The sequence below is a fragment of the Pan paniscus genome, chromosome 9 (genome assembly GCF_029289425.2).
Source record: "Pan paniscus chromosome 9, NHGRI_mPanPan1-v2.0_pri, whole genome shotgun sequence".
NCBI lineage: Eukaryota > Metazoa > Chordata > Mammalia > Primates > Hominidae > Pan > Pan paniscus.
The window spans coordinates 71,988,530-72,015,786 of NC_073258.2; the positions used below are offsets into that span (position 1 = coordinate 71,988,530).

At 49.6% G+C, this 27,257-nt stretch overlaps 1 protein-coding gene across 1 annotated transcript in view; it reads right to left on the reverse strand.

Annotated features, from left to right (window-relative positions):
* The window catches only part of SHANK2 (SH3 and multiple ankyrin repeat domains 2), a 697,015-nt gene that overhangs the window by 546,596 nt on the left and 123,162 nt on the right, over positions 1–27,257 (reverse strand). Inside the window, exons 4-6 of the mRNA XM_063608635.1 lie at positions 16,021–16,224; positions 10,480–10,551; positions 7,114–7,222 (exon numbers count right to left, since the gene is read on the reverse strand). Coding sequence (XP_063464705.1) covers positions 7,114–7,222; positions 10,480–10,551; positions 16,021–16,224 — 385 coding nt within the window. The remainder of the gene's footprint in view (positions 1–7,113; positions 7,223–10,479; positions 10,552–16,020; positions 16,225–27,257) is intronic.

Consider the following 27,257-nt stretch of genomic DNA (forward strand, 5'->3'; position numbering starts at 1 on the left):
TCTGCCCTCCCTGGTGACTCAGTGACTGGCCCAGACTGGGCTGTGGTAACAAGATCCCAGAGGCTAGGTGGCTTAGAAGTGACAGACATGCATTGCTCATGGTTTTGGAGGCCAGAAGTCCAAGATCAAGGTGCTGGCAGATTTGGCGTGTGTCTACCTGGTTCACATAGGGCACCTTCTTGCTGTGACCTCACCTCACGAAGTGGAAGGAGCAAGGGAGCTCTCTCTGCCTCTTTTGTAAGGGCACTAATCCCATTCACAAGGGCTCTGCCCCCAGGAGCCCATCACCTGCTGAAGGCCCCATCCTCCTAATACCATCACCTAGGGGGTTAGGGTTCAACAGTATAGAGGATGCAGACATCAGCCCTAGCGGCCACCCAGTTGGGCTCTCAGAGCTTCAGATTCCTCCCAGGACAGCGGTGCCTGCAGGGGACCCCCTTGATTACAGAGCTGAGGCCTGGCAAGGCCCTGTGTGCTGCTGGAGCACAGCAGGTCACCAATAGACTGCAGCTATCACTCTTTAAGTGCCCTTGTTACTGGTAGGGTGGGTAACAGTGCCAGTCTCCCTGGGACCAACAGGCTTCCCAGGATATGAGGCATTCAGTGCTAAAACCAGGGCAGTCCCAGGAAAACCGGATACACTGGTCACCCTGCCTGTTTCCTGGAGGCAGCCCGCCAAAGCCAACTCTGTGTTTCTCCCTCTGCATCCAAAACCAGGAGAAAACAACATTGACTGAGCTGCCGTAGTTGATGCTGATGACAGGAACATTCTGGAACTCTATTAAAGGTGACGCATACCCCATACGCTTAACCACTGATATGGTTTGGATGGGTGTCCTGCCCAAATCTCACGTGGAAATGTAATCTCCGGGGTTGGAGGTGGGGCCTGGTGGGAGGTGACTGGATCATGGGGGCAGATTTGTCATGAATGGTTTAGCACCATCCCCTTCCTTGGTGCTGTCCTGACAATTGTGAGTGAATTCTTGCAAGATCTGATTGTTTAAAGGTGTGTGGCACCTCTCTCTCTCTCCCTCCCTCCCTCCCCCCCTCCCCTTCTCCCTCTCCCCACCTCTTTCTCTCTCTCTCTCTCTCTCTCCTGCTTTCACCACGGGATGCACCTGCTCCTCTCTCTCTCTCTCTCTCCCTTGCTTTTGCCATGCAATGCACCTGCTCTTCCTTTGCCTTCCGCCATGAGTAAAAGCTCCCTGAGGCCTCCCCAGAAGCAGATGCCACCAGCTTCCTGTACAGCCTGCAGAACCTAGAGCCAATTAAACCTCTTTTCTTTATAAACTACCCAGCCTCAGGTATGTCTTTACAGCAATGTGAAAATGGCCTAATAGCACCACAATGCTCACCTAACGCTCACATTTTCCTGGCACCACCATAGGTGTTATCATTCAATTTAGGAGACAAGAGGATGGAAGCTGAGAGAGGTTCATTAACCTGGTCTTCACACAGCCAGCTGCAGAGAAGTAGGGGTTAATGTCTCCTCTCTGGGGGCTCTCCATGGCCTGGCACTGAGCTGGGCATTGGAAGGGTCGCCTCTGCAGTCCCAACACAGGGCACCCCCCATCCTGCATCTCTGAAGCCCAGTGTCTCCAACAGTGATGTCATCCGTGTGGCCAGGTAGTGTCTGCATTTCAGTCAGGAGGATGAATATCCGTCCCTTACACTCTGCCTTGACAGAAGCAAAGTGAAGGTGGTGTCTTCCCTGGCAGCACTGGGCTCTGGCCCCTCGTTGGAACTTGTGTTTAGCTTGTCTCCACTGATACTTGCTCCATGTGTGCCTGAGGGTTGCTATAAGCCATTGTGCTGGAATTACCCACAGCTTCCTTTGTTTCTGAGAGCACCCACCCTGGTTCACTTTTCTCTTTTCCCCTGTCACCCTGGGTCCCCACTTCCCTGCCCCTCCAACAGCACTGCTGGTTTCTCTCCTGATTTGGAAAAAACAAATGAGAATTCTTGAGACACTGGTGGCAGGCGCAGAAGCTGGGGAGCAGGGTGGTGTGAGACCAGGGCCATCTGCGCTGTCTGCAGCCGACCTGTGGGTCTGCACTTGGCCTTCGGTTTCAGAACTTTCTGCCTTAGTTACCCCTTTTCCCTTTTTATTTGCCATAAGTAATGTTTTTGGCCTTACAAAAAAATGCCACTGTGTATGATCGCTATTAGTTTGATCTGTACAAAAACCCACACACGGGTGTTTATGGCAGCTTGACCCACAATTGCCAAAAGCTGGAAGCAGCCCAGATGTCCTTTAGGAGGCAAGTGGATAAGCAAACTGGGGTACATTGGAAAATGGAACATTATCCAGCACCAAAAGGAAACACGCTTCCAAGCTGTGAAAGGGCCTGGAGGCACCTTCCACACATGCTGCCATGTGAAAGAAGCCGATCTGAAACCCACTGTGTGATTTTAAGATTCCAGCTCTAGAACATTCTGGAAAAGGCCAAACTACAGAGACAGTGAAAAGGTCAGCAAGGTTGAGTGCGGTGGCTCACACCTGTAATCCCAGCACTTTGGGAGGCTGAGGTGGGTGGATCACTTGAGGTCAGGAGTTTGAGCCCAGCCTGGCCAACATGGTGAAACCCCGTCTCTACTAAAAATAAAAAAATTAGTTGGGTGTGGTGGTGCACATCTATAATCCCAGCTACCAGGAGGCTGAGGCAGGAGAATCACTTGAACTCGGGAGGCGGAGGTTGCAGTGAGCCAAGATCACGCCACTGCACTCCAGCCTGGGTGACAGACAGAGACTCAGTCTAAAAAAAAAAAAAAAAAAAAAAAAGAAAGGGTCAGCAGCTGCCAGGGGCTCAGGGATGAAGAGGGGCACAGAGGAGCTCTCGGGCAGTGAAGCTGATCTTTATGATACTGTGACGGTGGATACAGGACATCTGGCAAAACTGACAGAACGTACAACACCAAGAGTGAACTCTCATGTAAGCTCCGGACTTGAGGATCACTGTTGGGTACAACTCCAGGCGTAAACCCTCACGTAAGCTCCGGACTTGAGGATCACTATTGGGTACAGCACCAAGCATAAACCCTCATGTAAGCTCTGGACTTTAGGATCACTGTTGGGTACAGCACCAAGTGTAAACCCTCATGTAAGCTCTGGACTTGAGGATCACTGTTGGGTTACGACTCCAAGCGTGAACCCTCATGTAAGCTTGGACTTGAGGATCACAATTGGTTCACTGATTGTAACAGATGTCCTATACTAAAGCAAGATATTACTAACAGAGGAAACTCGGGGAGGAGTCAATATGGGAACTCACAGTACTTCTATTCAATTTTCTGTCAGCCTAAAACTGCTCTAAAAAATCGGCTCTGCTCATTTCACAAAAGGGAGGCAGGGGAAGAGGAAGTTCTGCTTTATAGAGAAGTATCAGCTACTACAAGAAGAAAAACTGGTTCATAAAATTGCCATTTGGCAACAACCAGGAGAGAACTGATTCCATAATTCTGCCTTAAATTTTAAAATTGAAAATAAGAGGCTGGGCTCAGTGGCTCACGCCTGTAATCCAAACACTTCAGGAGGCTGAGGTGAGAGGACTGCTTGAGCCCAGGAGTTTAAGACCAGCCTGGGTCACATAGGGAGACCCCCATCTCTACAAAAAAACACAAAAATTAGCCCAGAGGCTTGTCATCATGAGAATATTTCAGAACATTCATAAGGTAACTCCGTGCTACCGTCTCCATGGATCAGGCTCCCAAGCCGTTTCTACTCAGCTCTGGAAAAAATGGTCAAGTCTTTCTACTTTAATTATGCTGCTTCACAATGGCTCACAACAATTATGGACTTTCTGCTTTGGCACCAGCCTAATCCAGAATTCCAGCGGCAGAATTCCAAGTATGGTGGCACGTGCCTGTAGTCCCAGCTATTCAGGAGGCTGAGGTGGGAGGATCAACTGAGTTCAGGAGGTCAAGGCTGCAGTGAGCTGTGATCCTGCCAGCCTGGGTGACACAGTGAGACCCTGTCTCAAGAAGAAGGAAGGGGAGGGAAGGGGAGGGGAGAGGCCAGGCGTGGTGGCACACACCTGTAATCCCAACACTTTGGAAGGCCGAGGCCAGTGATCACTTGAGTTCAGGAGTTTGAGACCTGCCTGGGCAACATGGCAAAACCCCGTCTCTACAAAGAATACCTTGGTGTGGTGCCACATGCCTGTAGTCCCAGTTACTTGGAGGGCTGAGGTGGGAGGATCACCTGAACCTGGGAGGACGAGGTTGCAGTGAGCTGAGATTGTGCCACTACAATCTAGCCTGGGTAACAGAGGGAGACCCTGTCTCAAAAAAAAAGAAAGGGGAGTGGAGGGGTAATGATTTCTGTCAAGGCCAAAACCAAAACAAAATAAACCCCCAACCTCTATGTGTGGTCACCATCTCCCTGGGTGACGCAGGGAAGTGTCCCGTAAGGAAGCACGCAGGCATTCTTCCCTGCACGCGTTCTGTCCTTGAGCACCAGACCCACCGGGTCCTGTCCCAGACCCTGGCCCCGTGGGTCTCTGCCTTTGCTGGAGACCCTAGAATGCCTGTCCTTAACTATGTGCTCTTTCCCAGGAGCCACTTATCGGGGACCTGATGACACCAGGGGTTCCTCTGTCTTCTCTGGGTTTGGTCTTTGTGATCAGTAAACCAGCCCAGAGGCTTGTCATCATGGGAATATTTCAGAACGTTCGAAAGGTAACTCCGTGCTACTGTCTCCATAGATCAGGCTCCCGAGCCTTTTCTACTCAGTTCTGGGGAAAGTGGTCAGGTCTTTCTCCTTCTTTAATTATGCTGCTCCACAACGGCTCACAACAACTATGAACTTTTTGCTTTGGCACCAGCCTAATCCAGGATTCGAGTGGCAGCAGTTTTAACTCCAGGCAGGACCCAGAGAAATTGCTGCTTACCTGTTTCAGAGTCTGCACTGATGTGTTTTTAGCAGTAAATTGAGAGTCTATTCTGGAATAACAGTCATCTCAGAACCTTAAAGTCGAGACATTAACAGTCTGGTGGAGGAAGCCAGGGGGAGGCTTGGCTCAGGACAGGGGCCAATTACAGGGGGCACATCAGGAAGGGAGGTGCAGAGCAGCTCAGAGGGGATGTCCAGCCTCCTTCTACTGCTGGCCAGGCCAAGGCGAGACAGAGAGCCACGCTGCCCAGTCCCCCGCAGCAGCATCAGAAACAGCCCTCGACGAGGCCAAGATGAAGACATAAGTGGCTCTGCCAGGGTGGTGAGAGCCACGGCCAAAGGCTGCCTCCAGGGAGAATCCGGGTCAGCAGCTCAGAATGAAGGCTGCCCCTGGATGTGCCCCAAGGCTCAAGGTCATGCTCAGGAGCACCTGGGTCCATTTACCTTCACAGCCTCACATGGAAAGGGCTCATGCCCTCACAGAGCCGGGAGCTGGCACAGGGGCCATCACTGAAGGGAAGCTGCCACATCAGCGCAGCACGAGACGCATCCACGTCAGAGAAAGATGGTCGGCCAGGGCCCTCCCAAGCCTCCTGCAGACCTACACGCCCTCCATCGCACCACCATGCCTGAGCTCAGGCCTCTCTGCTTCCCAGCTCAGCTCCTCTCCTCCTCCCACTGCCTGCCCCACAGCTGAGGGCCACTGCAGCTGCCCACCTGCCCTCCAGATGCCCTGCTACCCACCTCTGCCCACCACACGCCCTTGTCCCAATCACTCCCTTTCCCCTCTCCCCCTCTCCAGATGTCCCTACCAACACAAGCCCAACCCAGCCTCCTGCTCCAGGCCACCGGCTGAGACCGCCCAGACCTCCAGCGGAAGCCCAGCCTTGTCCACGTCACTGCCCTGCAAGCAGACCCCCAGGCTTCCCTGCCTCATGGAGGATCGGCGCAGGGCCTGGGGCTGCTCAGCTGTAGCCAGGCACTCACCTTCCTTCTCTCCCCCTACCCCCGGGGGCACTCTGTCCCCTCTGAGCCTCGCTCATGCAGTCCTGCCTCCCAACGTCACAGGCATCAAAGCTACCAGCAGCCACAAGCCCGTGCCGGCTTCTCCTGCTGCTCACAGTGAAGCCTAAGGGACACAGGCAATTGCAAAAAGGCAAGGACAGTCCCCCGGCAGTGCTCAGACAGAGCTGTGCAGGCTGAATCCACACCCAGCGGGGCCCCCCCAGCGTTCAGAGGTCTGAGGGGGCTCCCACAAATGATGAGAAAGTGGCATTCTTTGGTTGACAAACACATTTGTTGTGTATTTTATATTTTTGAGGTGTGACACCAGTATGTGATGATGGCACTATACCATGCAGGGGCCAGAAGCAGGGCTGGCACACTCAAGACAAGAGGGGAGGGAGTCCAGGAGGAGTATTCCCAGCCCAGGACAGCCCACCTGAGGGGGCATACTCTGCGTTGCATGGAGACCCTCACCTCCACCACTCTTGGTTCTCCAATAGGACCTAACCTCTGCCTGCCAACTCCAGCTGGTGCCCTGCTGGCAAGAGACTGTCACCTGGGGTGACAGTGCCCACACCCAGGGACAGTGGGTGATGTCTGGAGACACTGTTGGTTGTCACAGCTAGGGGTTGCTATTGATGCTGAGTGGAGGCGGGTGCTGCCACTGAACCCTGTGATACATAGGATGGCCGCGCTGCAAAGACTCACACACTCGTGGAACCACCAAGGGCCTGGGCCATCTTTCCCGACCGATGCCCAGAGGCCCGCACTCATGAGGAATGTGGTTTCCAGCAGGGGAATAAGATGCATGGGTGCAGATGCCCATCTGCTGGGCTGCCCGTGCCCAGCGGGAGGCAGAAACACACATCCTCCACCTTTACAAACATACATGTCTGTAAAGATCTGTGTGCCCAAGGCTGGCACAACACATGCGTGTCATCTGCTCATTCATTCACTCATTCACTTCCTCAACAATTCTGCACTGAGCACCTGCCGTGCTCCAGGCCCCATGCAAGACGCTGGGGATGCCCCATGGACAAGGCGGGCTCGACCCCTTCCGACTGAGAAGACAGAGGAGAGTGAGAATGCACCTTTAAACACCAAGCAAAACCAAGAAAAACGTAACTGCAGCGTTATTCACAGGTAGCCTGAGCAGTGGGCTGGCCTTTTCTATGCTTCCGTAAAGCCCGGTAAGGTCCCCTCTAGCAAGTGCCCACCTCCGGTCTCCAGGTCGTGGAAATTGGGATCCAGGCCTCGGTCCAGCATCTTGGTGATCTTCTCCACCAAGCGATGCTGAATGTGATCCATGCATTTCTTCAGATTGGTCTAGAAGGAAAAACAATACAATTGAAACATCTTTATAAGAAATGTCCCAACCTGAGCAACAAAGTGAGACCCCGTCTCTACAAAAAATAGAAAAATTAGCCAGACATGGCTGCACACGGTGGCTCATGCCTGTAATCCCAGCACTTTGCGAGGCCGAGGCGGGCAGATCACGAGGTCAGGAGATCGAGACCATCCTGGCTAACACGGTGAAACCCCGTCTCTACTAAAAATACAAAAAATTAGCCGGGCGTGGTGGCAGGCGCCTGCAGTTCCAGCTACTCGGGAGGTTGAGGCAGGAGAATGGCATGAACCTGGGAGGCGGAGCTTGCAGTGAGCCAAGATCGCGCCACTGCACTCCAGCCTGGGCAACAAAGCAAGACTCCATCTCAAACAAACAAACAAACAAACAAACAAAAAATTAGCTAGACGTGGTGGCACATGTGATTCCAGCTACTTGGGAGGCTGAGGCAGGAGGATCGCCTGAGCCGAGGCTGCAGTGAGCTGCGTTCATGCCTCTGCACTCCAGCCTGGGCAACAGAGCAAGACCTGTCTCAAAAAAGAAAAACAAATGTCTTTCCAGGCTCTGGGAAAGTTCCTGACTGGTGCACTCGGGAGACCCACCCTCGCCAGGGCGCACCGCAAGCCCCGAGGCTCCTGGAGCTGAGGCTTTTGGAACCACAGGGTGAGCACAGTGTCTGGCACGTGGCAAGTACCATCGGCCTATCCTGGATGAATGTTTAAAATCCCCTCACTGTTCACCATCCTAGTGCTACAGACTTAACGTGTGTGTCCCCGCAAAATTCATAGGTTGAATAATCTCCAATGTAATAGTATGGAGAGGTGAGGCCTTTGGGAGGTGACGAAGTCAGGAGGGTGAAGCCCTTGGGAATGGGATTAGTGTCCCTGCAAAAGAGGTCCCAGAGAGCTCCCTCGCCCCTTCCTCCACGTGAAGACACAGCAAGACGATGGCCATCCAAACCAGGAACTGGGCCTTGGCCAGACGCTGAACCTGCCGATGCCACGATCTCAGACTTGCAGCCTCCAGAATGGTGAGAGACACACTTTTGTTGTTTATAAGTTACCCAAGGTATTTCGTAAAAGCAGCATAAATGGCCTTAGACACTTTGCTGAGAGCTACGGATGCTCCTTTGCTTTCCTAAGAGACAGTTGGGCTGCTGGAGCACTTTTCAAATCTCCAGTTTCCAGGACCCACCTCCCGCCTCCATCCCCAGGGAGTGAGGCCTGCAGATTGGTACTTAACCCACTTTGTGGTGAACCCCGTGGCCACACAGGCAGAAATAGCGATGCCTGGTCCCCGAGTGGCTCAAGGTGAAGTGCGGGACTCATTTCCTGTGAGGTCATGATGGTCCGCAGATCAACCTGATGGAGTGGGAACTTTCCCAGCCTCTGCCAGCCTCGCTGTAAGAAAAGTCATGATTCTCTGCCCATCCAGAGCCAGTCTGGGCTGTCTGAGCAGGACTGTGGGACTTGGCACCCTTCCGCCTGCTGCGTCTAACACTCCTCACCAGCCTAATTCTTTGCCCCTACTCCATACCTCTCTCAAAACACACAGAAGGGGGACAAAGGTGGCTTCTGACACAGCAGGTTCCTGGGCCCTTCAGCCTCCTGGCACGGGCAGGATTTCCACCTGCCCATTTTCTGTATGTTTCGGAACTAGAACTGACCAAATGCCCTCAAACACATGACTTACACGTGGTGTCACTGAAAATCTGCATTGCTATTTACGAATCAGCATTTTTAAAATTCACAAATACGTTTTTATCTGCACATCAGAGGGTGATAAAAAACAAAAAGCCAAAACCCAGAAGCACCCAGATCTTGCCGTCTGAATACCGCTTTCCAGGCAAATTCCAAGGCAGAGGCAGGGGAAGTATAGGAAGAGCCCAGAGCATCTTGTGCCATAAAGTGGCTGGTGTGTCAAGGATGGTGGGGATGCACCACATGGCAGAACACCACAGGAAGGGCAACTGCCGCCCACATCTGGACAACTTGAGCACAAAAATCAATAATGATAATGACAGATTAGAACTCAGTGAGCACAGTAAGAATCCTGCCAGGCACAGTGGCTCACGCCTGTAATCCCAGCACTTTGGGAGGCTGAGGCGGATGGATCACCTAAAGTCAGGAGTTTGAGACCAGCCTGGCCAACGTGGCAAAACCCCATCTCTACTAAAAATACAAAATTAGCCAGGCATGGTGGTGCGTGCCTGTAATCCCAGCTACTCAGGAGGCTGAAGCAGAAGGATCACTTGAACCCGAGAGGCGGAGGTTGCAGTGAGCCAAGATTATGCCATTGCACTGCAGCCTGGGCAACAGAGCAAAACTCTATCTCAAACAAACAAACAAAAAAGAATCCTCGCATGCATCTGATATAAGGAGGAGGGGCAGCAAAACAAAAACCGAGACGATCCTGCTGGCTGAGAAAGCCATTGGTGAGCTCGCAGCTGCAGGGGAGCTCACCTGGAGAGCATCAGGGCCCTCAAAGGGAAGCGCTTCAGGCAGCTGCCCGGACTCTCCATCCCATGCTCTGCAGGGAGTGCAACGGGGCTCTCCTTAGGAAGAGCACCAGGGGCCAGGGGCCAGGACAAAAGCCTCCTGGGTATTACAGATTCCTCCTCCTGTTGGTTAAGCAAAGTGCTCTGCCCACACACCCTATGCCTCAGCCCCCTCTCCACGCCTCCTCCTCGACTCGCACAGCACCCTGAAAGACAGCAGGGTGTTCATGGTGTGGATGTCTTATCTGGGACTCTGAGCTCAAGGCATAGTGCATTCCGCCAGGTTCTGAACACTCTGTGCAACGCCCCTGCTGCTCACCTGCAGTCTAACTTCAGTGCAGTTTATGTCAATAGCACTTTAACAAGGTTTTTCCTGAAGCAACAACAGCAGAACACTAATACGGGGCTCACTGTGGACCCTCTTCCCTCCACCATGCTGGGCGTCCAGATCCCACTCTCTTCAGAGCCGCCGCTTTTGAACCTCCCTGGAGCAGCCAGTAGGATCTGCCTCCCTTCCCCGAGCACCCACGGCCACACCAAGCAGCCCCTGCTGCCTCCCAGGTGGGTCTACGCAGTGTGCACCGTAAGGGCCAGTCTACCTGTACATCCCAGCCGAGCCACACGCCATGCCAGGTACACAGCAGGTGCCCCTGGAAGAGGAGCATCTAAAGATAACACAACAAGATAACAAGGAGGACGCCGCCCGCCTAACTTGTAAATAACAGCCCGTTCCCTGCATACCTTCGTGTGGAGCTTGGCCAACTGTTTCTCATCGAGACTGGCTTGTTTATACACCCGCTTCTTGTATCGAAACTGGCATAGAAAAGAAAACAAAAAGAGAGAAGACAAGTCAATACTTCGCATAGTTGTTCAGAGGGAAAACGGGCCTTTTCCTTGGCTATGTCACAGAAGACAGGGAACCCCACAGTAAACTCTTCCAGTTTTAAATAAATGACTGGTATTTGCACCCCAGAGCCTACAACATCCTAAGCGTCACTTTTGCCAAGATTCTGCAGCAGTTTAGCTAAAAAGCCATATAAAGAAACAGGAGCAAGGGGAAGGGAAGATCCTGCAGCTGAGAAGCTGGGAGGTCTCCCTCCCGGTGATCGGCTCTCCAGCTAACTGAGTGGTTATGGTTCCTCCCAGGGGAATGGATCAAGGCATTTTTGGTAAATGAGGATGCTGCTTCAAACACCAGGTTTTTCTCCTACATTGTCCACCTTTGTTAAAACACACCCTAAAAGCCTGGGCTGGGAAAGGCCCCACCTCCTGTACTCCTGCAACCTCCGGCCAGATCGCTGAAGCCACTGTTTTTCCCTCCAAACAGCAGCGCCTCCTTTGAACTGGAAATTACATCACTGCATGAACCGAGGAGCACGTCTTCCTCGGATGCACAGAGTAAGGAACATTGTCGGAGCGGGCTTGGTGAGTCTCTAAAATACCTCCTCCCTCCCCTAGACCCCCGCTTGGCTGGAGATGCTGCAGAAGGTCTGGGAAGGATGCTGAGCATTTAGGAGTCACTGAAGTTTGGAGCTGGGACCTCTGTTCCAATCCCAGCCCTAATGCTCTCAACTCACAGAGTTAACTCAGGGCTGGGCACTTTCCCATCTCAGTTTCCTTATCTGCCCCATGGGGATAATAGCATCCACCTCCCAGGGTGGCCTGAGCATTGAATGTGAGCTTCCTGGCACAGACCTGGCACTAGACAAGTCCACTTTATCTCTCCCTCCTTACTGCCCTTGATGCCGTCACCCTGCATGGTTACACATGTGCTCAGAGCCAGCAAAAACTGCCCCTGGGTAAAATGACGGTGCGGGGCAGGCGGCGGGTGAGCTCATCCTGAAACTAAAAGTCGCATCTCACAGAAAAGCTTCCAAATAAACAACCCTAGTCTCCTTTCTCCACCACGCCAAACAAAATGGCTATTTGACAAAAGACAAAATTCGTGTGCACAGACTGATACTTGTGGGGTTTTGTTTTCAACTGGCCAAATAAACCAGCTGTGAAATCAGAAAGTTCTGTGAAGTGCAGGCTGCACAGCGTTTGGGGAGAAAGTGCGCTGGTCAGAAGGGCATCCATTCATTGCCCAGAACAGAGCAGGCAGGAGGAGCTACAGGCCCATTTTAGAATTTCCACCTCTGATTCTAGATTCCAGGACACCAGGTTCTGTGCGGCCAGGCCCTGGGACCAATCACACCTCTGGTCCAGATTTCAGAAGCCACAAGTCACTGAGAATGATGCCAGGTGCCTTCTTAGGCTCACGATCACGTGGCTAAGCTTAAAAGTCTCAGGGAATTCAATTCCACAGGGTCCCCTTCCCAGATACAAAATAATCCACTCGGCCCATAGCATCTCTGGGCAGGAGGGTAAAGGACTCAAGGGGGGATTGTTTATTCCAGAGGCATAAACATTTATAGCCTGTGGCTACAGAGGACACCAGCTCAGGACCACAGACCCTTTTTCTTGCTATTTCTCCAACATTTCATAGGCAGCCCACCATATTGTGCTGAAATTATCTGAGGCAAAGAGCCCAGGCTCATGCCCGCCCCTAATGTGTCAATCCCTGAGCCAATCTCAGCCTTTGCAGTGGGTCATGCAAAGGAGATTAATAAACCTAAGTATCGGCATCAATTTTGGCCGGGCATGGTGGCTCACACCTGTAATCCCAGCACTTTGGGAAGCCGAGGCAGGTGGATCAACCTGAGGCCAGGAGTTTGAGACCAGCCTGGCCAACATGGTGAAACCCATCTCTACTAAAAATGCAAAAATTAGCCGGGCGTGGTGGTGGGCACCTGTAATCCTAGCTATTCAGGAGGCTGAGGCACAAGAATCGCTTGAACCCAGGAGGCAGAGGCTGCAGTGAGCCGAGATCACACCACTGTACTCCAGCCTGGATGACAGAGCGAGACTCGGTCTCAAAAACAAAACAAAACAAAAAACAAAGTATCAGCAACAATTTCATGACAATGAAACCAGAGCAGCAGCTGCAAAGTCAATTTGGGGACTTGTGGATGGCCAGGCTCACAACGCACACACTGCTCCATGAACACTTCCTCTGGGCCTCACGACCACTCCCGGACATCACTACTAACATTCACTCAATGTCATGAACGGGAATCTGGGGCTGAGAGAACATGGGTGGCTGGCTCGAGGTTGCACAGCTGCAGGTACTGGGGCCAGATGTAGAGGAGACTCCCAAATTCTCTGGTCTTCTCGCCCAGTTTTCCTGCCATTATGGAAATGATCAGCCCCTGAAATGAACTGCATGGATTTACTCTTCCTGGTCCATCACCTCCCACTGGAGTGTAAGGTCCGTGGGATCAGAACCTTGACTTTTCTGTGCCAGAAAAGTGTCTGGTCCTTAGTTGGCCCTCAATGACAAATTTTTTCCCAATGGATACCCATTTTACAGATAAGCAAACTGAGGCCAGGACAGCTGAGTGATTTGCTCTAAACCACACAACTTCCAAGTGGCATCTCATCTTTTTCTACACCGAAACCCCTCCCTGAATCTGACACATGGTCCACACTGGGGATCCCAATAACCTCAGCCTCAGTGTCACAACGGAACTGAGAAACGTGCAGACGCGGCATCACCTTAGCCCTGGGTGGGCGTCCATGACATCTTGGGCTTCAGAGGAATCTCTAGTCACTGAGTAGAGAACCCACTTAGGTTGCTCAAGTGCCAGCTGCAATTACACACGTGCAGCCTCTTGCTGTTGACTAAGCTAAAATGAGTGCAATCACTGAATGATGCCAACATGTTGTGCAGGAGTAGAAATGATCCGTTTCTGGCTTCTCTTAACTGACGTAACCCAACACGTATACACTGCAGGAAATAATGCCTGTAAACTTGGGGTGTAGCAAGCCTGGGTGAGAAAGGTAGGGACAGGGGTCGTGCATCACATGGAAATGCGTAGGGCTGCCCCGTCTTACTGATTGGCCACTTCTGGAGGGAGGCCCAGGAGCTTGTGGCTGCTGACAGCAGCTCAAAGAGCCCTGGTCACCCGGGCAGGAAGCAGAAGTGAAGCTGTGCTGTTGAGAACAGCTGGATGGTCACAGCCACCCTGTTACTCAAGGACTCAGAGATGAATTGGAGAATGGTATGGTTTGACCGTGTGTCCCCTCCAAACCTCATGTTCAAATGTGATCACCGGTGTTGGAGGTGGGGCCAGATGGGAGGTCTTTGGGTCCTGGGGCGGATCCCTCCTGAATGGCCTGGAGCCCTCCCCATGGTAGTCAGTCAATTCTCGCTCTGTTAGTTCACGGGGGAGCCAGGAACTACTCCTCCCCTGCTTGCTCTCACACCCCCTCTTGCTGTCTAACACCTGCTCCTGCTTCGCCTTCTGCCATGAGAACAAGCTCCCTGAGGCCTCGATGCTGAGCCCATGCCGGCACCACACTTTCTGTACAGCCTGCAGAACCGTGGGCCAATTAAACCTCTTTTCTCTTACCCAGCCTCAGGTTTTTGTTGTTGTTGTTGTTGTTTTAGACAGAGTTTCACTCTTGTCGCCCAGGCTGGAGTGCAATGGCACCATCTTGGCTCACTGCAACCTCCACCTCAAGGGTTCAAGCAATTCTCCTGCCTCAGCCTCCCGAGTAGCTGGGATTACAGGCACACATGACCACACCTAGCTAATTTTTGTATTTTTAGTAGAGCTGGAGTTTCACCATGTTGGCCAGGCTAATCTTGAACTCCTGATCTCAGGTGATCCACCTTCCTCGGCCTCCCAAAGTGCTGGGATTACAGGCATGAGCCACCTCACCCAGCCAGTTATTTCTTTATAGCAATGAAAGAACAGACTATCACGAGGAATATGATGTAATTTAAAAATTCCTTCTTTGTGCCTGACTCCTGGCAGAGTTCCTAAAACCCTTGGACTGTCCTCAGTAATAAGAGTATCTCTGGAGCACTAATGAGATGACTGTCAACTCCCAGGTAGCTTCCAGGATGGGGGCTGGTGGCCGGAAGGATCAGACTATGACTCGAGGGTCAGGACTCCCAGTCGCCCTGCTGACTGGCAGGATGGAGTCCAATCACCATGGTCAGTGATTTCATCCTATGTAATGCCTATGTAATGAAACTTCCATAAAAATCCCTCAACAATGGGGCCTGGGGGCTTCTGAGCCAGCAAACACATCCACATGCTGGGAGGGTGGTGCATCCCCAACTCCACAGGGACGGAAGCTCCTGCACGCTGGGCCCTCCCAACGTCGCCTAGTGCACCTCTTCATCAGCTGTGCATTTGTACACTTTGTAATAAGCCAGGGGTAGCAGTTAAAATGCCTTCTTAGGTTCTCTGAGCTGCTCCAGCAAGTGATAGAACCCGAAAAGGGGGTGGTGGGAACCCCTAGTTCACAGCCAAATGGGACAGAAATGTGGGTGGCCTGGGGACTTGACGTTTTTGGAGGGCAGTCTTATGGGACTGAGCCCTTAAACTTGTAGTTAGTGTCAGAATTGAATTAATTCTTGACATCCAGCTGGTGTCTGGAGAGGTGGAGAAGGAAAATACACCACCCATTAGGCGCTGGGAAGGAAAAATTTAAAACCCCTCAGAGAAGCATGGGGAGCCCCGTTCTCCGTGCCCAGGGCCCACGGTCCTGGTTATGAAAGCCTGAATCAGACCCACGGTTTATTATTCACAGCAAGATTTCTCTCCAGGGATTCTTTGAATCTGTAGTGAAAAAAAAATGTATAAAAGTTGTACAACAGTGTGAGATTCACGGCAAAATCAGAAGCAACCTTTTAATAGTCCATTTTCACACTGCTATAAAGAAATACCTGAGACTGGGTAATTTATAAAGGAAAGATGTTTAGTTGACTCACAGTTCCATATGGCTGCGGAGGCCTCAGGAACATTACAGTCATGGTAGAAGGCGAAGGGAAAGCAAGCACCTTCTTCACAAGGCAGCAAGAGAGAGAACAGCAAAGGAGGAACTTCCAGACACTTACAATAAAACCATCAGATCTCGTGAGAATTCACTTACTATCATGAGAACAGCATGGGAAACCGCTATGATCCAATCACCTCCCTCCCTCAATACATGGGGATTACAGGTCCCTCCCTCAACATGTGGGGATTACAATTAGAGGTGAGATTTCGGTGGGGACACAGAGCCAAACCATATCAAACCTCAAGTCCCCAGATTGATTTTTAAATGTGGGGATAATTTCCCAATGCAAATGGAATTGGTCTCGCCCCACCACCATGTCTCCCCAACCCACCACGGCATCCAGGCTGTGACACAACCACAGTCCATGCACCGTGGGCTGAAATATACCTCCAGGGAAGGAACGCCCTCGCCCACGGGCTGTGGGTACTCGCGCAGGAGCCGCTCCTCATCCAGGAACTTGCCGTCGCGCCCGTTGCTGGCCGGCTGGAACAGGCCGTAGTTCAGGACATCTTTCAAACTCTGGGTTAATGTACACAGGATCCGCTGCTTTGCAACCCACACCGTGGCGTCCGGGTTAAATCGAATGCATTTCTGCCAGGAAGGACAAAGACAGCTGATGAGTGACAGAGGATGCTACCTGATTCACCTATGTGGGGCGCGTGGTCAGAGAGGCAAAGCTGCTTCTACCCCTTCCCGACACTTCCTCTGAGCAGTGAACCCACGGCTTTTCACGATGAAAAATAAAGCCTACTGGTTGCTGGGACACAGACATTTGGTAAATATAAAAGGGAAAAAGGAAAGACCGAGGCATTGGTCTCTTTGGCCTTGATCTCACCATGAACTCAAATCTCCAGCACTGGCCGGGTGCGGCGGCTCACGCCTGTCATCCCACCACTTTGGGAGGCCAAGGCAAGCAGATCACAAGGTCAGGAGATCGAGACCTTCCTAGCCAACATGGCGAAACCCCATCTCTGCTAAAAATACAAAAGTTTGCTGGGCATGATGGCGTGTGTCTGTAATCCCAGCTACTCTGGAGGCTGAGGCAGGAGAATCGCTTGAACCAGGGAATTACAGGTTGCAGTGAGCCGAGATTGCACCACTGCACTCCAGTCTGGCGACAAGGCGAGACTCTGTCTCAAAAAAAAAAAAAAAATTCTCTAGCCCTCATAGTGTCTTTTTGGTCATCAATGATCACCTGTCGCCTCAGGGCCCTCTCTCACTTGCATGGCACTTCTCAAACTCCAGCAGTTTGAAAAACACAGGTCAGAGACCCCACTTATGTCTCCCTAACAGAATGTCTGATTCAGCAGGTCTGGGTGGGACCTGAGAACCTACATCTCAGACAAATCCCAAGGTGCTACTGCTGCTGCCGTCCTGGAGAACACACATTCAGAGCCACAGCCCGCGCATATTTCAGTGTGACTTAATTTTGACATGGATCGTTCTTTAGCATTTCAGATTCGGTGGAAGCCTTGTCTTATAACCACACTGACGAGAAAGTTTTCATACTACCCACGCTGACTCTGAACACAAAAGCTTTAAAAATGCAGTCATCACCTCTCCCAAAGGACACAGGAAAGCAATTACAGAAAAACGATTTGATGGAAAATCAAATCAGTTGCCATGAGAGTTCATTTTTGCAAAGTTAAATAGTGTCAACAGGGCCTGCAAACCAATCACAACACTTCAAACATATAATAGCACCTCTGAGGACTGAAATAACAACAACTTGGTCATGTTCCCAGGTCCCCTCTGTGAGACTCACCAGTGAGCCAGGAAAGGCAAAGGCCAGGCAAATACACTTCTAGCCATGACTTCTAATTTTTGTTGAATTAAAATTATATTCTACTGAACAGCTGTCAGCAGGGGCTCAATAATTCACTTTGTCACTGTCAAAGTGTTCAGAACAAAAGGAGGTTTGATTGAATATAAGACTCAAACCAATTCTCTATCTGAGGATTCTGTGGGTTTGTGCCCAAGAAAGCAAAAGGCCCTATCATCTTCCCAAGACAGCCCGAGGGTAAGTTCCTCATTGCTAGGAAAATGATCCTGGGACGGCCAACAGGAGGCCGGGTTCAGTGGGCGGCCAGAGTCCTCCCTGCCAGGAAACCTGACCCTGTGCACAAAAGCTCCTGTTTCTCCCTTCCAATGTCAAAGGCTGAGCTCACGTGTGGCTCTCAAAGCTCCCCACAGGGCTGTGAGGCTGGGTGGGGGCAGTTGTTTATTCCAGAAAGATTTCCAGACCCGCACCCTCCCTCATCCTTGGCTAAGCAAGGACTCTCTGGAAACTCCTGGCACAAGAAACAAGCTGTATCAGGTGTGACCAGGTGGGGCCACTCACTACTCACCCTTCAGTCGCAGGAATCCTTCTGGGCCCCTCCAATTCAAGCTCCAACATCCACAGAGCCCATGGCTCCCTCCCTGACACCTGTAGAGAAGCTTCAGCCAAGGGGCAATTCCTTGGAGGAGCACAGGGCTCCAAACTGCCTCTCAGGGGACTTCTGTGCCACTGCAGGTGATTGCAAAGATGGGTGTCCACCGTCATTTGTGGACAGGGTGGGGATGCTGTGTCTGTGCAGCACGGGGGCCAACCCCACAAAGCAAGAACCATCTGCTCCAGAAAATGCTAAGAGCACCACCTTGAGAATCATCTAGAAGGAGCAAGAGCTCAAAGGTCGGAAAGCCTGGGTTTGCAACCCAGTGGGGCACACCAACCTTGATTCCTAGGGAAACCCACCCACCCAGCAGTCCTCTGATTCCCCCATGAAAATCAGAGCCACTACTTAACTTCAGGGCTGCTGTCAGGATCAAACGGAATATAAATAAGACATGTTATTATGGGCTGAACTGTGCCCCTCTAAATAAATGTTGAAGTCCTAATGCCGATACCCTATGAATGTGATTTGTTTGGGAATAGGATCTTTGCAGACGTAATCAAGTTAAGATGATGTCATACAGGAGCAGGGTGGACCCTAATGCAATAACTGTGTCCTTAAAAAGGGAGTAAATCTGGATATTAGCCCTTTGTCAGATGGATAGATTGCAAAAATTTTCTCCCATTCTGTAGATTGCCTGTTCACTCTGATGGTAGTTTCTTTTGCTGTGCAGAAGCTCTTGAGTTTAATTAGATCCCACTTGTCTATTTTAGCTTTTGTTGCCATTGTTTTTGGTGTTTTAGTCATGAAGTCCTTGCCCATGCCTATGTCCTGAATGGTACTGCCTAGGTTTTCTTCTAGTGTTTTTATGGTTTTAGGTCTAACATTTAAGTCTTTAATCCATCTTGAATTAATTTTTGTATAAGGTGTAAGGAAGGCATTCAGTTTCTTCTACAAAGAACTTAAATTTATAAGAAAAAATCAAACAACCCCATCAAAAAGTGGGCAAAGGATATGAACAGACACTTTTCAAAAGAAGACATTTATGCAGCCAACAGACACATGAAAAAATGCTCATCATCACTGGTCATCAGAGAAACGCAAACCAAAACCACAATGAGATACCATCTCACACCAGTTAGAATGGCGATCATTAAAAAGTCAGGAAACAACAGGTGCTGGAGAGAATGTGAAGAAATAGGAATGCTTTTACACTGTTGGTAGGAGTGTACACTAGTTCAACTGTTGTGGAAGACAGTGTGGCAATTCCTCAAGGATCTAGAACTAGCAATACCATTTGACCCAGTGATCCCATTACTGGGTATATACCCAAAGGATTATAAATCATGCCACTATAAAGACACATGCACACGTATGTTTACTGCGGCACTATTCACAATAGCAAAGACTTGGAACCAACCCAAATGTCCATCAATGATAGACTGGATTAAGAAAATGTGGCACATATACACCATGGAATACTATGCAGCCATAAAAAAGAATGAGTTCATGTCCTTTGAAGTGACATGGATGAAGCTGGAAACCATCATTCTGAGCAAACTATCACAAGGACAGAAAACCAAACACTGCATGTTCTCACTCATAGGTGGGAATTGAACAATGAGAACACTTGGACACAGGGCGGGGGAACATCATACATGGGGGCCTGTCTTGGTGTGGGGGGTTGGGGGAGGGATAGCATTAGGAGAAATACCTAATGTAAATGACGAGTTAATGGGTACAGCAAACCAACAAGGCACATGCATACATATGTAACAAACCTGCACGTTGTGCACATGTACCCTAGAACTTAAAGTATAATTTTTAAAAAAAGAGAAAATCTGGACACGGCATCATGCACACGGGGAGACGACCACGTGAATGGGAAGGCAGAGACTGGTGTGTCCCATCTGCAAACCCAGCAACGCTAAGATTTCTGGTAAGCCCCCAGAAGCTGGGGTAGAGGTAGAGAATCTGGGACAGATTCCCCCTCAAGCCTCAGAAGGAACCAACCTTGCCTACCCCTTGATCTTGGACTTCCAGCCTCCAGAATTTGAGACAATACGTGTCTGGGATTTAAGGCACCAGTCTGTGGTTGGTTATGGCAGGCATGGGAACTCATAAACGTGTGAATCACCTGCCACTAATTGTGGCAGCAAAAAAACAGCAGCAGCATCATCTCTGAGAGCGGAACTCAGCAGGTCGAGCATTCCCAGCTCCCAGGGAGCTCCCCTCCCTCCATACGTGATGGGAGCCACCCACGTGTTCACACCAGCTCCCGGCAAGCCCACGACGTCAGAAGACACTTTGGATGAATCCTACTTCAATTCTTCACTTACCCATCATTGACTCACTGTCCAATCAGGCAAACCCCAGGTCCAAGAGCAGGCCTGACACAGTACAGGTGACTGACACTGGCTGAATGATGTGGGAGCCACAAAGACAATAAATAAGAAGCAAACCAGCCTGAGGTCACCATTTGTAGTGGGGAAAGACACCTACTCAACTGTCACACAATATGGAAAAGGTAAAAATCCATGCTAACACGAGCTCCCTTGGGGACCCAGAGGAAGGAGTAAGTGACGCTGCTTGGTAAGGAGCGTGCATCATAGGCTGCTGCCCAGGAACACAGAGGGATATGCGAGTCTGGGGTAGGACTTCCAGGTTGAGGGCCCATCATAAGGAGAGGGAGGGAGGCAAAGGTAGAACAGTGATGAGTCTAGCAGGTGGATGGCCCAAGACAGTTTCTGCCTTAAGTGACCCTTCCTGGTCCCACTGTTACCAGTGTGAGCCTTGGTCATGTCAAGTTCTCCTTGAGGAGAACAGTATCTGATTCTGGTCTCCCCACAGCCCTGCGAGGTGGCTATTCCTTTATAATTTGTTAGAGATGTTCTGAGTGAGTGAGTGATTTGTTAGATGACTCACAGATAGTACAGAAAGGATGGCAAAGACAACAGTGTATAGGAAGTCCCAACCCTGGCCAACTGGAGGAAACACCTCTCTTCTCCTTGAGCTTCTATCTTCTGTGCACAGGGTCCTATACCAGCACCAGGACAGGAGTGGGTGAGAGGACACGAAGATGACCAAGATGTGCTCTAGCCCCTTAAAGAGTTCAGTGTCTACAGGGAGGGGATGATGATGATGGTGGTGATGCTGATGATGAGGGTGGTTGTAATGGTGATGATGGTGGTGGTAGTGGTGGCAGTGATGGTGGTGATAATGGTGATGATGGAGATGTTGGTAATGGCGATGATAGTGATCATGATGGTGATGGTGATTGATGGTGATAATGGTGATGATGGTATTATGATAGTGATGATGGTGATGGTGATGATGGTGGTGACGATAATGGTGATAATGATGGTATGATGACAGTGATAATGGTGATGTTGGTGATGGGGATGGCAGTGGTGATGATTGATGATGGTGATGATGGTGATGGTGATAATGGTGATGGTGGTGATTATGAGGATGGTGGTGATGATGGTGATGGTGACAATAATGGTGATAATGATGGTATTATGATAGTGACCATGGTGATGGTGATGATGATGGTGATGCTGATGATGATAATGATGGTATGATGGTAGTGATAACGGTGATGATGTTGGTGATGGGGATGGTAGTGGTGATGAGAGTGGTGATTATGAGGATGGCGGTGATGATGGTGATGGTGGTGATGGTGATAATGGTGATAATAATGGTGATTATGAGAATGGTGGTGGTGATGGTGATAATAATGGTGATGATGGTATTATGATAGTGATGATGGTGGTGGAGGTGATGGTGATGATGGTGGTGATGATGGTGACGATAATGGTGACAATGATGGTATGATAGTGATAATGGTGATGATGGTGGTGGTGATGGTGACGATAATGGTGACAATGATGGTATGATGATAGTGATAATGGTGATGTTGGTGAAGGGGATGGTAGTAATGATGATGGTGATGGTGACAATCATGATGATAGTGATGGTGATCATAATGAGGATGATGATGGTGATGACAGTGGTCACTGCAATGATGACAGTAGTGGTGATGATGAAGATGATGGTGATGACAGTGATAATGATAACCATGACACAGTGATGATTACCATGTATTGAATCCTAATAAGCCAGAAATTATGCTAACCTTATCACCTTCACCACAACCCTAAGTGGATATTATTACTTTTTGTATAATATTATTATTACTGTTTATATAATAATATTATTCTCATTCTCTAGATAAAGAAGCTGAGCCTCAGAGACTCCAAGTAACTACCCCAAGGTCACACTTCTAGAAAGCAGTAGAGGTTTGGTTTAAACCCAAGTCAAATCTCCCAATCTCCCGAGTTCTTGCTATTCAAGTGATAGATGATGTTCCTCTCTATACACACCCACCGCCAATCTTAGTGCAGGCAAAACATAAATTAGAGGCATATCCCATTCTATTTCACTTGCTTTATTGAGCTTCACAGAGAAGGTGTTTTTGCAAATTGGAGGTTTGCGGCAACTCCGCAACGAGAAAATCTATCGGCATTATTTCTCCAACAGCACACGCTCACTTCATATCTCTGTCACATTTGAGTAATTCTTGCACTGTCAAATTTCTCATAATTATTATATCTGTTAGGATGATCTGTGGTCAGTGATCTTTGATGTTACTATTGTCATTGTTCTGGGGTGGCATGAACCACACCCACATAAGATAGGAAACTTAATAAAAGTTCTGTGTGTTCTGACTGTTCCACTGACCAGCTATTCTCCCACCTCTCTCCCTCTCCTTGGGCCTCCCTATGCCCCGAGAAACAATAATATTGAAATTAGGTCAAGTAATAACCCTACAGTAGCCCCTACGTGTCCAAGTGAAAGGAAGAGTCACACATCTCTCATTTTAAATCAAAAGCTAGGAGTGATTAAGCTTAGTAAGGAAGGCATGTTGAAAGCTGAGTCAGGCCAAAAGTGAGGCCTCCAGCACCAAACAGTAAGCCATCATGTGAATGCAAACAAAATGTTCCTGAAGGAAATTAGAAGGGCCACTCCAGTGAACACGCAAATGGTAAGTGAAACAGGCCTTGGTGCTGATAGGGAGAAGGTTTGAGTCGCCAAACTTTGATGATCAAGACGGTCACAACATTCATTTAAACCAAAGCCTCATCCAGAGCAAGGCTCTGACTCTCTTCAATTCTCTGAAGGCTGAGAGAGGTGAGGAAGCTGCAGGAGAAAGGCTGGAAACCAGCAGAGGTTTATTCATGAGGTTGAAGGAAAGAAGCCATCTCCATAACAGGAAAGTGTGAGGTGAAGCAGCAAGTGCTGATGGAGAAGCTGCAGCAAGTTCTCCAGAAGATCTCGCTCAGATCATTGATGAAGGCGGCACACTAAACAACAGATTTTCAATGTAGACAAGACAGTCTTCTATTGAAAGAAGATGGCATCTAGGACTTTCATAGCTAGAGACAAGAAGTCAACATCTGGCTTAAAAGCTTCAAAGGACAGGCTGTCTTGTTAGGGGCTAATGCAGCTGGTGACTTTAAGTTGAAGCCTATGCTAATGTATCATTCAAAAAAACCGAGGGCCCTTAAGAATGATGCTAAATCAATCGGCCGGGTGCGGTGGCTCACGCCTGTAATCCCAGCACTTTAGGAGGCCAAGGTGGGCGGATCATGAGGTCAAGAGACAGAGACCAGCCTGGCCAACATGGTGGAACCCCAACTCTACTAAAAATACAAAAATTAGCTGGGTGTGGTGGCAGGCACCTGTAGTCCCAGCTACTTGGGAGGCTGAGGCAGGAGAATTGCTAGAACCCAGGAACAAGATGTTGCAGTGAGCCGAGATCATGCCACTGCACTACTCCAGCCTGGTGACAGAGTGAGACTCCGTCTCAAAAAAAAAAAAAAAAAAAAAAAAAGAATTATACTAAATTAACTCTATCTGTGCTCTATAAATGGAACAACAAAGCCTGGATGACAGCACATCTGTTTACAGCACATGTTACTGAATATTGTAAGCCCACTGTTGAGACCTAATGCTCAGAAAAAGAGATTCTTTTCCAAATATTACTGCTCCTTGACAATGTACCTGGTCACTCAAGAGCGCTGATGGAGATGTACAAGGAGATAAACGTTTTCATGCTTGCATACACAATATCCATTTTGCAGTCCATGGATTAAGGATTAATTTCGACTTTCAAGTCTTATTATTTAACAATATATCTTGTAAGACTATAGCTGCCACAGATTCCTCAGATGGAGCTGGGCAAAGCCAAGTCAACTGAAACCTTCTGGAAAGAATTTAGCATTCCAGATGCCATTAAGAATATTCATGTTTCATAAGAGGAGGTGGAAATGTCAACATTAAGTTTGGAAGAAGTTGATTCCAACCCTCATAAACGACTTTTTTTTTTTTTTTTTTTTTTTTGAGATGGAGTCTCATTCTGTCACCCAGGCTGAAGTGCAGTGGGGCGATCTTGGTTCACCACAACCTCCGCCTCCCACCTCAGCCTCCTGAGTGGCTGGGACTACAGGTGCCCACCACCCCACCCAGCCAATTTTTTGTATTTTTAGTAGAGACAGGGTTTCACCGTTAGCCAGGATGATCTCGATCTCCTAACCTCGTGATCTTCCCGCCTTGGCCTCCCAAAGTGCTGGGACTACAGGCTTGAGCCACCGCGCCCAGCTAAGAATATTCACGATTCATAAGTGGAGGTGAAAATATCAACATTAAGTTTGGAAGAAGTTGATTCCAACTCTCATGGATGACTTTGAGGGATTCAAGCCTTCGGTGGAGGAAGGAACTGCAGATGTGGAAATAGCAAGAGAACTGGAATTAGAAGTGGGGCTGATGATGGGACTGAATTGCTGCTAATCTCATGATAAAACTTGAATGGATGAGGAGTTGCCTCTTTGGGATGAGCAGAGGAAGTGGTTTCCCGAGATGGAATCTACTCCTGGTGAAGATGCTATGAACACTGTTGAAATGTCCACACAGGATCTAGAATATTCCATAAACTCAGTGGATAAAGCGGTGCAGGGTTTGAGAAGATTTCATCCAATTTTGAAATAAGTTTTACTGTGGGTAAAATGCTATCAAACAGCATTGCATGCTACAGAGAAATCATTCGTGAGTCAATTAATGCAGCAAACTTCTTTGCTGTCTTATTTTATGGAATTGCCACAGCCACCCCAACCTTCAGCAACCACCACTCTGATCAGTCGGCAGCCATCAACATGAGGCAAGACACTCCACCAACAAAAACATTACAGGCCACTGAAGATGCAGGTGATTCTTAAGTATTTTTAACAAAGTATTTTTTAATTAGGGTATATACACTGCTTTTTTAGACATGATGTTATTACATACTTAATAGACTACATAGAGTATAAATATAACTTTAATGTGCATTGGGAAACCAAAAAATGTGTGTGCCTCATTTTATTGCAAGATTCATTTTACTGCAGTGGTCTGGAACCAGACTCACTATCTCTAAGATATGCCTGTTATGTAAGTCATTGAGAATACTGAAGAAGATGTTGATGTTCAGGTCATTTCTGGATCAGAAGACATATTCCCTTTGTTCAGACCTTCCAGGCTGCATACAACCCCGCGCCCCAGCCTCTGGTGGACCAGCCATCCTCTCCGCGTCTGCCGGCTGGAGCCCCACTCATCCTTTCCACCGGGGCCGAGGTCTCACGATGTCACCTCCCTGGCCTCCTGCAGGCTGAGCTGACCACTGGGCACCTTGGGTGGGAACACAAGGAGCTGCTCCGACTGCCCACGGCCCTCAGGCCAGCTGACTGGCCTTGCTCCCTTTCCTATCTGGCCCATGAGTCTCGGCCTCTTCACCTTGCATTTCCTGTCTCCCAGGAAGGTGGGAGCAGTGCTGAGTTTCATATTTTGCCTTAGGATGTTTCTCCTCACTCCTCACTCTCTCCTAACTGGCAGGCAGGAGTTGGTCCCTCTGTCACTCAATCTCCTAAAGGCTGTGATGTCCAGATCCTTCCGAAACCTGCTGCGTGCCTGGCCCAAGGGGCTCAAGACACAGAAAACCTGCAAATGGATGTAACGAGATCTCTGAGACACAAACCAGGCTGTCTTCTCCCTTATCTCCAGAAAGGCAGTACATACAGCATGAGACCTGGGTGGTGATGGAGTGGGACAGGGGCTGACATGGTCAGGAGCTGTGGAGACGGAGTTTGTGGCTGACACCAGCCTTGCGATAATGTACACACCGATCCCGGAAAGTTCTCAGGACTTCTTCAGGCCAGCCTCAGCTCTCTCTAAGTTCCCTTCATACCACAAAGGCCCTCAGCCACAAAAGGGAGCTGTGTCCTAGCACAGATGAACCATCCACATCTTCCTGTCCCTCGTACTTCTCCCCATCTCTCTCTCCCCCGACATCTGTCTCAGCACCACTGCAACGTCCAGCCAGTTAAGTGCTCCTCCCTGCCCCAGCCCGAGCTGCCTGAGGACAGGGGTTTCTTTGAGTCAGAGTCTCATTCTTTCGCCAGGCTGGAGTGCAGTGGTGCAATCTCAGCTCACTGCAACCTCCACCTCCTGGGTTCAAGCAATTCTCTTGCCTCAGCCTCTGGAGTAGCTGGGACTACAGGTGCCCACCACCACGCCCGGCTAATTTTTGTATTTTTAGTAGAGACAGGGTTTCACCATGTTGACCAGGATGGTCTTGATCTCTTGACTCCATGATCCATCCGCCTTGGCCTCCCAAAGTGCTGGGATTATAGGCATGAACCACTGTGCCCGGCCATTTCTGTCTTTTTCTTTGCATAACCAAACCAAAGCTAGTAAACGTGGATGGCATTGAACAGCATTGGATCAACATTCCAGACATGGAACACTCCTGGGTAGTATCATCCAACAGTCAAGAAAGGTCTGGACTTCACAGCGGGGCTGACGGGAGTTTCTGCCTACTGAGTCTTGCTTGTACTCAGTGGACTGTGCAGACCATTAACTACAGCAATGATTCTGGCGAGGGGAGGCTACGCCACCGAGGTCTGCAGAGCTGTAAGTTACAGAGCTAGGGTTGGCCATGCTGTTGAACAGAGTGATACATCTACACCCCTCTTAGTACAGTTCATGGTCAAGCTCAAATCAAAACCAAAGAGCAGGCGAGGCAACATAGGGAAACCGTCTCTACAAAAAATGAAAATTTTAAAAAATTAGCCAGGCATGGTGGTACGTGTCTGCAGTCCCAGCTACTCTGGAGGCTGAGATAGAAGGGTCCCTTGAGCTGGGAGGTTGAGGCTG